Genomic DNA, 13,845 nt, shown 5'->3' with positions numbered 1-13,845 from the left:
CTGGAGAATTTGCAGACCTGTTGACGTCTCTTAAAGACGAGCAGCGGTGTGTATAGGGACCCACTCATACAGCTGGAAACCGTGACGTAAGAAACTGTCTGAAATGATTTAAGTGCCAGCCGGCTGCAGGCTGTGTGTGAGAGGGGCTGTAAAAGTCTCTTTTTTTCCGTTCTTTTGCTGGGGAAAAGTGCGCAGTCAAAATTTGGGTGCGGTCACTTCCCTTTTAATTTTAACAAAGAATAGATACATTGATTAAATGAGGGGTAGATAAAGGGCATGCTCATTGTGCCGGTGTTTCATTAGAGGTGCTTGGAAATAGACAGTGAGAGGCCCACGGGGATCCCATTAAGGCTGCTGAAGCATTTTCCTGTTTTGTGAGCGTGCCTTTGGTGATTTTGAAATACTGTATCACTGGACAGGGTGATTCTAATATAAGAGTTGTTTTAATCCAACCAGAAACAGAGTAAGAATAAAGCTGTGAGCCTCCTCCTGAGTAGAGAGAATTTGCAGAATTTTTGAGTATCTCTTGTTAAAGAAAAGGGAAAAGAGATTCTGTGTACGGCAGACCGTGAAGTTTCTAGATTAAATCAGAGAGAACTAATGTGGCCGAAGGTTGGATCTGATATGAGGCGAACAGAAGACCGGTCTAAAAAGATTAAGAGGTACGCACAAACCTGTTCAATAAGCAAATTTGTGCAAATTGGCTGAATTCTAAATTATCTGTTCGCTGAGTAGATGATCTTAACTACTAAATTGGCGCAGTAGGGGTAAAACTGAATTCTCGAGAATAAAGTAAAACGTTGAAGTAATGAATGAGTAACTTGGAAGTAATGAGAAGCTTTGAAGCAAGGATAATGAAACTTTGAGGAACAGACAGTACTGAGTTAAAAGGTTATATGGTATTTCATGGTAAAGAAGAAAAAGAGACCAATGCATGTTTAGGAATAGAGAAGAATATAAGAGTTATTGGTCAGCTTATGGTTTAATAAGTGTCAAACTCACGGGATTGGAGAATCCTGTACTTCTTTGAGACTTCAAAGAGGAGCTCCGGCGTGGGCATACGTCAGGTGGTGTTGCCGAGAGTTGTGGGCTCGGTGAATAGCTAATGATCAAGAGGATCATTTTGGGAGACGCTCATTGGCAAGTAAAGGATTAAGTTCGGACGAGGAAGTCCGACAGAAACACCTGGTGCTGTCAGGATGTTTAAGTGACACAGAAGTTCAGAAAATCGAGTCAGAAATGGTTTTGTGGCTCTTGGTAAACTGATTTTGAAGGAAAATCAGTGTTTATTGTGCTGAAGTAACATATCCGGCGTGGTCTGAGGAAAAGAAATAAATCGGTTAATGGCTGATATATTTATATGAATTTTGGTGGATCTGCTGAGGTCCAGAAAATAACGAACGTTAATAAATGATCCAGGAAGAATTGCCCTGGGTCTGTGTCTGTGTGTGTGTGTGTTGTTCAGTGACAACATGCACAGTTTAAAATTGGGCCCTGTTCCTTCCTCTTTTTAGTTTCAAAACACAAAGGCTGTTGGATGAAGAATTACTGTGTAAGGAACGGCTTCACTTTTGATTAGGGAAATAATATGCTTACTTTTGGGTTTATGAAGATCTCGTAACAATCTGGGGGAGATGCCGGGGTAAAAAGAGTGAGCTCGGACGAAGGGGTCCGAGAAAAGAACACCGTGAGTTGAGCAAGGTGTTTAACTGACTCAGGATTTCAGAGAATCGAGTCAGCTGTGATCTCGAGTTTTAATGGTAAGTTGATTTTAAAGGAAAATCAATGTTTACCATGTTGAAGTAATTCTGATGATATTACTAGATGTGTTGTGATACAAGTAAAGAATAAGTTGTGTAAATGTGGACACACGATTGTGTTGAGATGTGATGGATCGGCTGCGGTCCACCTGATAAGTGAATACTGGGTAAACTGAGACAATAAACTGTTTTAAATCTTCACTGGCTGCAGTGAGATACATGTGCTGAAGATTACTGGACTCGGCGAGGTCCATATGATGAAGTTCTTGGGGAGATAAATGACAGAAACAGTTTCTGAATTTTGAGGAGAATTCTGAAGCACTGAGGTTGAATTTTCTCTGTGCTTGGTGCGCTGTGTGGACTTATATCAGAGTTATAAGTCCAAAGGTTATGACCTGGAGGTCATTCATGGTGTTTAAAGAAGAACAGGAATTAGAAAAGGATATTTAATGTCATATTTTGTGTAAATTGAGGAAAACTCACCACATGTGTTCACCTTTTTCATTTAAAGGGATACAGACATTAACACACACACAGTACTTGGGTGTGAGTTACTTCCTCTTTTAATTTTAAAACTGCAACACACGTGTTCATTGAACTAGAATTTCAGCAGTGGATGAGACAGGATTTAGGTTAGGGCTAGTTAAAGATAAAGATGACCTTTATTAGTCCCACAGCTGGGAAATTTGTTTTGTTAAAGCAAAAGTGCAAAGTTATGCAGCAGAAATTAGAAAACACTGGAATGCAATAAAATAAAGTAGAATAGAATAAAATAGAATACCAATACTATATATAGCTGAGTAAGAAAATACAAAATACAACTTTGTCAAAGAAAGAAGTGCACATATAGCAGTCTTATTGCACGTATGAGGGTTCTTGTAAAGTAAAAGATTATGCTCAAAGTTTTATGCCCTGGAGGCCAAGAGTCGTGTGTAGAGAAGAACATGACTTAGAAACGGACATTTAAGGTCACATTTTGTCTAAGATGGGGAGAATTGTCCCATATGTGTTTATTTCTCTTCTTTTTAAGAGGACAGACGCACTGAGTGTTGTCTACTTGCTCTTTCTGATTCTAAGCAAGCATGTTTGATAAAATGCTCTTAGGAAAGCGTATTTTGAGTGCTGCTAAGTGTGTGAATGTTGTGAGTACTTGATTTGAATGATTCTGTGTGATTTGTACAAAATAATAAATAAGTAATAATAACTCATAGGGGAGTGCGTGAATAGAGGAGGCCTGAGAGAGTGTGTGTGCGTCAAACAGGAAGTCTGATTATAGCTGGGGAGAGACGTTGCAGCATGAAAACAGAGCAATTAGAGACTGAATGTCTTAAGAAAAAGTAATAAAATATATTAATTACATGTTTTAGAAAAAGAAAAACTGAGAAAATAAATACATGAACTAACATTTACATTAATGAATTGAAAACACACGTACACAAATTGTTACAGGTGAAATGTTGGGAATAATCAAGAAGTGAGATAGCATAATATACTGATGAAATGAAGAAAGCAGCTTACACTCCTTTGATTTCCAGAGTCAGTGTGTCCCTCCCCTCATAGCACCCGTGCCCAGTTGGCCCCGTGATCAGGCGAAGCATGGAAGGCTGGACAGCCCATGACGGGTAAGATCCCACCTCGAAACCCTGGGACAACCTAAGGCAAGGCGCAGTCACGATTGCTTGAACCTAGGTCCCTAAGTGAGCTGGACTCACTGGAGGAGACGGGACTACAAGGGTAAAGCCGCTGGGGCAGAGGGGGGAAACGTCATTAACAATGACGAGTGATGAGCCGAAGAGGGAGACACTCACTGTCTTTCAGGGTGAATTGTTCCCTGAACCTGAAAATCAAGCTCTAACTTCTGGCTGAGGACAAGGAATGTTGTTATTTAAGGAGGGAGATCAAATTTGGGAAAGAGAAAACTGACTGTTTAAGTGGAACCTTGTGAGGGAGTCTGAAAAAAACCACGAAAAGAAACATATACACAATCACACACACAAATAGAAAATGCGTTAACCTTAGAATACAAAAGAGCTCATGAAGATCAGATAGCAGGTTTAGCATAGGAGTCTGTTTATCATGTTGTCCAACTCGCTTAGTGTGTAGTAAGTTTTCAGAAGAGAAAATTTAGAAGTTAGTGATGATGGTGTGCAAGTTGTGTGGTGTTTAACGAGATTTTCTGTGTATTGAGCAGGTGAGGTGATGTTAGTTGACCTGAGAGTGTCAGGACCCTGAAGAACCTGTGGCAAAATGTTCTGTGTTTAAGATTGTTGAGGTTGTGTTGTAGTGATGGGTTACTTCTATCGGTTAGATTTGTGCTGTTTTCTTATTTTAATGGAGGGAGTTTTATCAAACATGCACATGTCTAAGGGGGTCCATCATTTTTGTAACAGTGCACTTAGAAAAACCTGTCAGGTGATTTTGTTTTGTGTTTGGATGAGCCAATAATCAGCTCTCTTTTTCTCACTTTTGTTCTAAGCAGGCCTGCAAAAGAGTGGATAACAGCGCTGACAAAAAGTCTCGGGAGAACAAACATAAAGGTGATCTTCTCCAGATTACAATAGGTAGAGGAAAAGGCTAAGTCTCTGTCTAAAAGGATTGCCGCGAGCCAATCCAGTCTAAAAAGCAGAAAGAACTATTTTCTTAAAAACAAAGTAAAACAAATAAATGAGTTGATGTTGCTGAGAGTGAAGACTGAATATTTGCGAGATAGTCTCCACTGTCAGCAATACCTGATGTTAATGCATGTGAGTGAATGTGTGTAAATGGATGGTGACTGGACGGACGAGGCAGACCATAGGTTGGACCGACTGGACACTGAGATAAAGACTGGACTAAGGTTAGACACATGACTGATAACTGTTCTGGTTTAAGTTTCCTTTCTTATAATACAGGTTGGATCATAAGTGAGGAAAAACTGAGTATGAAATGTGAAGTTCTGGTTAACACACAGGTTTTTGTTTCTAGGAAGTTCCAAGGATGCAGGCTGGGGATGGAGCCAAGAAAAGATTTGACATAATGATTAATTTGATTTCATTCCTTAAACACAGGTTTGAAGAGCCGGAGCATGAATATCTAATATGATATGACTAACCTTTTTCTTTTAATCTCCTAAGCTCGAGTGAAGGATTTTGAGTTTGTAACACATAAGATGTGTCACAAAAGGGGGGAGTTACAGGATTTAAGGTTTAATTTGAAATGGGTTTTAGGATCGTTTTATGACGTTTGGGGTTTTGATAATTTAGATATAGAAATTGTTTTGTGGTTCTTTTGATCTGTTTCTATGCTTAGATGGTGATGGTTTATATCTTACCCTGGGCGTGTTTAATAAAACTAAAAGTGTTGCTCACACACATGAAGGGCATGGAGATTAAGTAAAGTTAATATAAAGGACAGAGCCCAGAACATGATATGGTGAAACAACTTTGAATGATTAAAGGAACCTTAGATGAATATAGTAGATTAGTGAGGTGTAGCAGAGAGAGGCTTTTTGTTTTCTATCCTTTACAGGAGAAGATTTCAGGACCACAGCAACCACAGGGGTGGCAAGAATCCTGGAAGCCTGAGATCGAACGGAACCAACCAGAGAAAGGAGAAGAACAGAGCACAAAGACACCTAGTTGTTTATATAACAAAGAAGATCAAAAGCTTGTTAGACATAGGTTATAATGGAAGCATAAAAGGGATGAGAGGAACTTTACATAACATAGAAATCCTGCAACAATTCGTAAATTGCCCAAACACAGTGTTCAGACCGGATATGCGCTACCCGTTAAAGGGGGCGAAGAAATCAGGCCTAAGTTTGAAAAATGAAATGGGTTAACTCGATAGAGGATGTTTCCAAAGGTCGAGAAAATAATGTAGGACCTTTTACCAGGAGAAAGCTAATTGTATCTTTTACACTTTACAGTGTGCATTGAGGGAAGTCAGGAATAGTTTAAATTAGGATTAAAAAATTGAACTAGGTGGAAAGGGGGTGTAGCAAGTAGATTTAGGGCAGCTCACAGCCTGGCGTAAACGCAAGGTGCTGTCACACAGCTTAAGTTATTTGTTTGATTTATTTTAAACATTGAAAACATACAACCCGTTGAGGAGACAGATAGGGTTGGGGAATTGAAAGGTTTTGTTTGTTTAGCATAATCTCTTTTGTTATATTTTAGCTTTAACAGGAACATGCCTCTCTGGAGCTTCTCTCCTGATGCTACCCTGCCAAAGACCCTTATCCATAGAGACTATGTCAGCTCCCAAACAGACAACAACAAACCAAATCTAGCAATAAAACAAATTAAACATTAATAGTAACAAAGCAAGAACAATACAGAATCCACATCTGAACCGAAGAATAAAACAGTGAAATATGGATTATTAAATATTAGGTCTCTCTCGTCAAAGCCTCTGTTAGCTCACGCCAAGCGGTCGCAGCAGATGGTTGCCCGTACCTGAGCCTGGTTCTGTCGGAGGTTTCTTCCTGTTAAAAGGGAGTTTTTCCTTCCCACTGTTGCCAAAGTGCTTGCTCATAGGGCGTCACAAGATTGTTGGGTTTTTCTCTGTATCTATGAAGCGCCTTGAGGTAACTTTTGTGGTGATTTGGCGCTATATAAATAAAATTCAATTGAATTGTATTGAAGTAAACTTAATGTGATAAATTAGAATTAGTTCATTTCTCAAGTGAGAAATGAAAAAGGGGACTGGTGTTAGGAATAAAAGAAATATTTTTAATGTGTACTCTAATAATGAAGGCTTGTAGAGCAAGGCCACCTTTGACTCACAAACAAGTGCTCAGCCAGATTGAAAAACAGGAAGTTTTAGTGCACAAGGCATATTAATAGATATAGACACAAAAAAGAGGAACTCCCCATACAAACAATGTTCAAGACTGTGTGACGTGTAAAGTACCGAAATAACACCATATAGGTCACAGCTGATGATTCTAATGTTAGAGAGCTCTTGCAACTGGCGTCTGAGCTGTGCAGAGGTCTCTCACCCCCGGAAGATGATTGAATAAAGAAAGACAGGTACTTATGTATGTCAGCATAAGGTGGAGTCCAACAGAAGCAAGGCACCCTACATGCGCACAGCATGCAGCAGGGGTTGCCAAAATAATATAGAAAACAGCACATGCAGTGAGAGAACACCCACTAAAAGTTCTGACTACACATAGTGTGGTGGCATATGTGAACTCGCAGGCGTTCGACTATGACATCATTAGCACAACAGAGACTGAGTAAAGTTTTAGATGCTCCAAATCTGACATTTACACATGAAGGAATCAATATGGCAGATTTAATGGGATCAGGAGAACCTCATGATTGTACTAAGAAAGCAGAAGTTGAAGGGAAAGTCAGGGAAGATTTAAAAGCAGAACCTATCCCTGGAGCTGAGGATTGGTTCAGAGATGGCTGCTGTCATCGTGATGAAGAAGGATCGAAAGCAGGCTATGCTATAGTCTGCAAACAAGGAACTGAATTTGAGCCCACGAGGAGCTCCAGCAGTGGAAGGAGCCACGCTGGACGGGTCCTTATGAGGTCGTTGCCAGAACAACTACAGCAGTTCAACTGAAAGGGAAAGGCGATACCTGGCATCATTGGTCGCAGTGTGCGCCAGCACATGAGAGCTTGCCAGAGGAAAACTCGTCTTTAACTAACACAGGTGTGAACGATAACGAGCAGAGGCAAAATAAATCCTCTCACCTGTGCAACGGGCCAACCAGTAGTCTACCTGGGAGGCCAAGAGAGAAGAGGAGCAGCGCAGAAGGTCGCCACGCCAGCAGAAAGGAGCGGTGACAAGTTGAGGACTCCACAAAAGCAGGGAGTTTCATTCCAGGATATAAAGTTTATATAACATGATGCAAACACACGAATCAGAGACACGTAATGAGAAAACTGATTAGAATGTTCCTTACAACTACATGTTTATTGTATGCAATGATATTAATGATGGCTGTGTTGTTTATTGTTTATATTTTGCAGGGCACTCGGACCACTTGTCTGAACACGGAGGCCAGTCCAGCCCAGCACTTCCTGAGACTGTACTTGCCAATATGGGATCGGTAAAACGACAAAAGCGCGAGGTGTCAGGTAAAGGTGATGAGTGTCTCAGCATGAATAATGGCATAGAGTTGAATTATGTTAAAGGGTCTACCAGCTCATTCATGTTTGATTTGTGTGGCGTCATTAAGTGTACAGGAGGTAGTAGTAGCTGGAGAGCATATGATGTATGGGTCTGCAATCACCCCATGATATGCTTAGGGTAAATTTAGTTGATGCAAAGTCTAAGCCGTTCAGAGAAACCTTAATCACCATTCTGACTGATCAGATGGTAACTTCGGGAACAGTAGCTCAAAAGGAACAGGAACCAAAAGAGAGATTACTTCTGACGACAGATTACTCTAGACTGAAGCCTAAGGATTTGATAAAGCGTGCCACGGTTTCAAGGACAGTAACCTCTGGCTTGATTGGGTGGCTCAAAATGCTAGAGAACAACATGTATTAAAGGCTATTCCACAACACAACACACGTACCTTAGCCGCCAGAGGTAAGAGACATATTTTGGCGAAGAGGGACCCAGGGTACACATGCATATGACCCTAGGTTAAACTCTCCAACCTAGACTCTATTGGAGTGCCCAGGAGAGTTCCAGATGAGTACAAGCTGGTAAATCTGATAGTGGTAGAATTCGAAAGTATATTTCTTTGGGTGACACCTAATAAGAATGTTGATCGCATTAACTATGTTCATTGCAATCTGCTGAGACTCTCTAACCTAACCAGGGATGCCATGATGGGGTTCGCAGAACAATTGGGTCCGAGTTTGCTGATGGGAAATCGAATGGCCTTTAACATGAGAAGGGAGGCGTGTGCGCCATATTCGGAGACATGTGCTGCACTTTTATCCCTAATAATACTGCCCCAGATGGCTCAGTAACCCGAGCTCTGGAGGGTTTGAAAACTTTGTCTAAAACTATGCATGAACACTCAGGTATCGAAAATCTGCTGGCGTCCTGGATGACATCTGTGTTTGGACAATGGAAAGGTGTGGCTATGTCAGTGATGTTTTCTTTGACTGTACTTTTGGGAATACTGGTCATCGCTAGTTGTTGTATCATTCCTTGTGTCAGAGGATTGTTGGTAAAAGTAATGGCGAGGGTTCCTAACCCTGGCTGGGTTGAGGTCATCTACCAGATGAACTTAGAACCCCTAGAGTGGGGCAGGGAGTGATACAACATGAAGTGTGGTGACATTCCTTGATGGAATGTCAAAAGAGGGAATGTTGGGATTTAGAGATTCTTTTATTGCTGCCATATAATCTGCCTTATGATAAATGCATTAATAACATGTTCTACAGTATTATTTTATCAGTAATATTGTTTACAGGGTTCATATTGCATTGAATATGTTTGTCATCACATTCATTTTATTCACAGGTTGAGTTTATTTTATACACAATGCATAACTGTGCTTGTTTAGAGTTGATGTTCTATCCAAGAGGGTTTTAAGCTTCACTGGTGAGAGTGTCCAGGTGATACATGTTGAAGGAAGATGAGAACATAGCAGGTTAATCGCATGCATGCTTACAATACACATAAATCTAGTAGCAGGCCTGAGCGAAGGCCCAAGTGTCTTCTGCTTCTTATTTGAGACCTGCGCCAATTCAGTCTACTTAGTGATTGAGGACGAGGGTCCATTATTAGCCCTTAGAGGCCCTGAAGCTCGAAGTTATTACCTTAAAAGGAAGGTGTTATCAAAGAGAGAAGTTATATGTCTGTTTATAGTTATTAGAGATGTACAAGATGTACCCTTGTCTGTAAACAATGACTGGACATAATGTATTTTTGACCTGTATTGACGTGTATGTGGGGGTGTGATCCTCTATGCTATAAAACCAGAACTCAGTGTATTTTTGTCAGAGCAAATAAGCCATATGCTGACGGTTGTTCTCCGTTGTCAATAAACTCATCGTTTGATTGCACTTTTCTGGGCCTCCGTCGTTTGTTGTCTGGTCTGCAGTTGATCGATCTCGCTTCACCACTCACATCCTGGGCCATCTGACCTCAGGAAATCACATGATAGGGTGGGGCCAGGTTTCACAATGAGCTCACCCGAAACCCTGGCTGATTAGGTCCCACACCCGCTTTCACACCTTGGCGCATGTGATTAGAGGATCACCAGGGGGTCCTTTGTCCCTCCTTGGGGGGATACTCCCACTGGGTTTAAATCTGGGACTCTCGGCCATTTGACCTTAGAACTGAAGAAGCTTCTCGGATGAGAGGTGAAACGTCTTCAAGCAACTTAAAGAAGTCCAGACGCTTTTCTTTGCAAACTCCTTTGACTCCTTTACAAAATGAAAACCAATCAAGATGAACTCTAATTCTAATTTATTTTAACATTTAAAATTTCATATTCAAATAAATATTGGGTCATTGTGTTTAACATTTTTATTGCACCAGGAAGGAATTTGTGATTTTGTGTGTGAACATTATGATTTTGAATATTTACTTCCACACTATGATATCACATAGTGTCATGACTATGCAATCCCAATGATAGTGAACTAAAAATAAGGCTCAGACACACCTGCATGTTCTTTATCTAACAGATTTATGGTTTCATGTTGTCATCTTTCTTTAAAATCCTGTTTGTATCTCATTAAACATTTGTTCTTCTTTTACCACTAGTCGTTGCCTATCAGCATGTATTGGGAGTGCTGCTGTTTCTCGCAGTTTTCTACAAAATTAAACTCAAACAAGCAATATTTTTTTGTTTGCTTTATTTGGAATATTGCAGAGAAATACTTTGAAGAGCAGGCAACACTTTGTTTTAATTAAACAAATGCTATAAATGATGACTCATCTACTAGGGAGCTAATAATTCAGCCTTTTCTGTTTCAGCTCTTTTTTAATATTGAAATAAAAAAGAAAGTAAAAAAACAGCCAAAATGCTGCACTGTTACAGATTTTTCTAAATCCTGAGTGATAAACGATATAAAAAGCGATAAGCCAAGAAGAAGGAAACAGTCAGTCAGCTGCGTGTTTGCAGCTGCGTCTGACGAGCCTGAGCAGAGAGACTCCACAGCAGTACACCAGACTCTTCGTGATCAGCACCGTGTACACCAGGCAGAGCAGTTTTACTTGTTTTTGAGACACAGGATGTTCTGATGATGGACGTTCTGTTAAAGTTTGATTGGTGGAAAGTGTATCTGGTGGAAGTTCTTTTGGTGGACTTTGAGAAACTCCTGAAACAGAAAAGTCACATTTGAGTAGCTGCGTAGCCAATTTCATGCTGAAAAGGCAACAAACTTTCATTACCTTCCTCTATTTGGTCCTCCACCGTCCCCCCCTCGTGTGTGACAGAACAGTTATATGTATGTGAGTTCTCGTCTCGCTGATGGATCAACAAGATGCTGGCAGTGTAATCGGACTCTATGACGTCCAGCTGTTCTGTGCCACCAGGGGTCAATGCCAGCGGAGATCCGTCCTGCTTCTGGCTTTTCCAGGTGATCTGGACCACAGGAGGAATCATTTGTGAGGCCACACACAGCAGGGATCTCTTCTCCTCCAGATGATCACTGGATGCTGCTTGGTACACTGTCACCGAGGGCTTCAGTACCGGCTTCTCTGAAGTTTGACAGCAGACACAGAATTTCACTCAGTGTGACCTGACAGGCTTCATTATCACCAAACTACCCATCAGTACCTATCGGCCGAGTAATGGCTCATTTTAAACACTTAATAATATTCAGATGATTTATTGTTATAATATACAATATAATAGCATATATTAAAGGCAGAATTATATTTATCAAAGTTAAACTGATTTCATTAACACACAATATTTAATACAATTAACTCCTTTGTCCTTTACGTCTCTTTTATCACAATTTTAAATTATAACAATACAATGTAACACATCTATAGATGTAAAAATAAATCACATCCTTCACATATTATTGCTACAGTATTGATAATAAAAGCACGTGTACTTCATACATTATGGTTTCTGTTTATATTTGAAGCATATAGTTTGTAATTATTCTAAAACTGTTGCAAATAAGATTTCATATATACGATGTGAATATTTGTATATCGGTTTTTATAATATGTCAGAATTTAATTGTATCTTTGTTTTCATTATGATTTTATATTTGGGATCTCTTAATCTCTTAAAATATATAATTAAGGTTAGTATGTAAGTATTACAGTAATTTCATCTGAAAACATTTATGAGAAATATTCGTACATGGGATTTTTTAAATCTATATTGCGATTGATATAAATAAATATTTTTATGACATTTTAATGACATTAAAATGACATTTAAGAAATTTCCAGTATGCACAGAGAGAGAGAGACCAACACATCATTAGATCAGTAACTTCAGAACTTTTTTCATTGTGTTCACATTTGTTCACATGAGACGTTATTTTTTCATGTAGTTAAACAATAGCAATTATTTGAATATGTGGAACATAGCTTAAGGCCCTCAAAGGATACACAATCAATTCTATATAATGCACTACATTTAATTAAATACCGAATTACATAGCTTATTATATAATTTCAAAACTTTTCTTATTTTAAGTATGATGTCAAGTCCTAAATTTCCAAATTACATCTACTATAATATTTGAGATTATATTAAGCCAGTAGTCATTAAACTTTCCTTAAATGTGTCTTAAGGTTCAAATATGAATAACATTTTATTTACAAATTTATGATTTACTGTAAATATGTCCACAATGTTTAATTTGAATGATTTTGTTTTACAAATCCCAGTGAATCTGTTATCTTTTTGAGCTTACAAACAAATATAAAAATAAATAAATAAAAAGGGAGTAAAATTTGTTAGATAAGGATTAGTTGTAACCCTGCTCACATCAGACTTTTAGGACTTTTCACGCTGAAAAAAAAAGAAAACAATGAATACCTCACATATTCAGTGAGATTCACATTTTTTTCGACCTTAATAAAAACACATTTAAAGTTGGACTTAACAGAAACTGGCTTTGAACAAATTGTCATTTTGAACGCTGTAAGGAAAATGAATTCATTTGTTCTTACCTGTTACGTACAGTTTAACTCCAGAGCCAAAGATCCTGTCCCCTCACACAGTGACACAGACCAGTACAAAAACCTGTCTGATGTTGAATGTGACAGCTGAGGTAAAGCAGTGTCATACACCGATCAGACGTAACATTATGACTCTGCCTGATTTTGTGTTGGTCCCTCTTTTGCTGCCAAAGCAGTCCTGAGGCATGGATTCCACTCGACCCCTGAAGATGTGCTGTGATATCTGGCACTGAGATGTTAGCAACAGATCCTTGAAGTCCTGTAAGTTGTAAGGAAGGACCTCCATGGATCACACGTGTTTGTCCTGTAGATCCCACAGATGCTGAGTTACTGGTCACTGTTTCTTCCTTGGACCACTTTTGATACGTACTGACCACCCGCAACAACACCCCACAATCGGGCTTTTGCGTTTTTGCACCGAGTCATCTAGCCATCATTATTTTGTCAAACTCACTCAAATCCTTACACTCGCCCATTTTTTCTGCTTCTAACACATCAACTTTGAGGAGAAAATGTTTACTTGCTCCTTAATATATCCTACCCACTAACAGGTGCTGTGATGAAGAGATAATCTTGTCACCTGTTGTGGTCATATTGTTATTTCTGTTTAGTGTATTTCAGCTCCGTGATTTGGTTTAGTCGAGATGAATTAATGTTGTAAAAACTGCATGAAGCTGAATATTCTGCATAACTTCTGCCTCCAGATGATGAGCTACCTGAGCTGACCTTTGTTTCACAAGTTTCTTCTTGTCCAAACAGCAGGTTGGCAGTTTTCCACCAGAATTAAACTTCTCAACAATGTTTTGATGGAGTAGCACTGTAACAGGATTCATTTGCTGTGGCAGGGTGTAGTCTGTGGCTCAGCTGCACAGGAGGGGTGTTGCAGTGGGTTCAGGGACAGTGTCAGGAGAGCCTGGTGTACACAGCTGACAGCGATTGTCTGGAATCAATGAACGGTCTGCAAAGATAAAACTGTGCAAATAATTCAATTTAACTGCACCGGCTAACGCATCTGAGTGTGTTT

The 13,845-nt window shown here is 39.5% G+C and overlaps 1 gene segment (V, D, J or C); it reads right to left on the bottom strand.

Moving 5' to 3' along the window:
- Positions 1 to 10,502: 10,502 nt before the first annotated feature.
- Positions 10,503 to 12,855, bottom strand: LOC120436321 (the record flags this gene model as incomplete). The annotated part of the segment is given in 3 exon segments: positions 10,503 to 10,987; positions 11,061 to 11,369; positions 12,813 to 12,855. Coding segments are annotated over 3 exon segments (570 nt in total), but the record flags the coding sequence as incomplete, so codon positions are not given.
- Positions 12,856 to 13,845: the final 990 nt, after the last annotated feature.

This window comes from Oreochromis aureus, linkage group 23 (genome assembly GCF_013358895.1).
Source record: "Oreochromis aureus strain Israel breed Guangdong linkage group 23, ZZ_aureus, whole genome shotgun sequence".
In the NCBI taxonomy this organism is placed as follows: Eukaryota; Metazoa; Chordata; class Actinopteri; order Cichliformes; family Cichlidae; genus Oreochromis; species Oreochromis aureus.
Note: the sequence above shows the minus strand (reverse complement) of the source record. Positions and strands in the feature narration are given on the sequence as shown.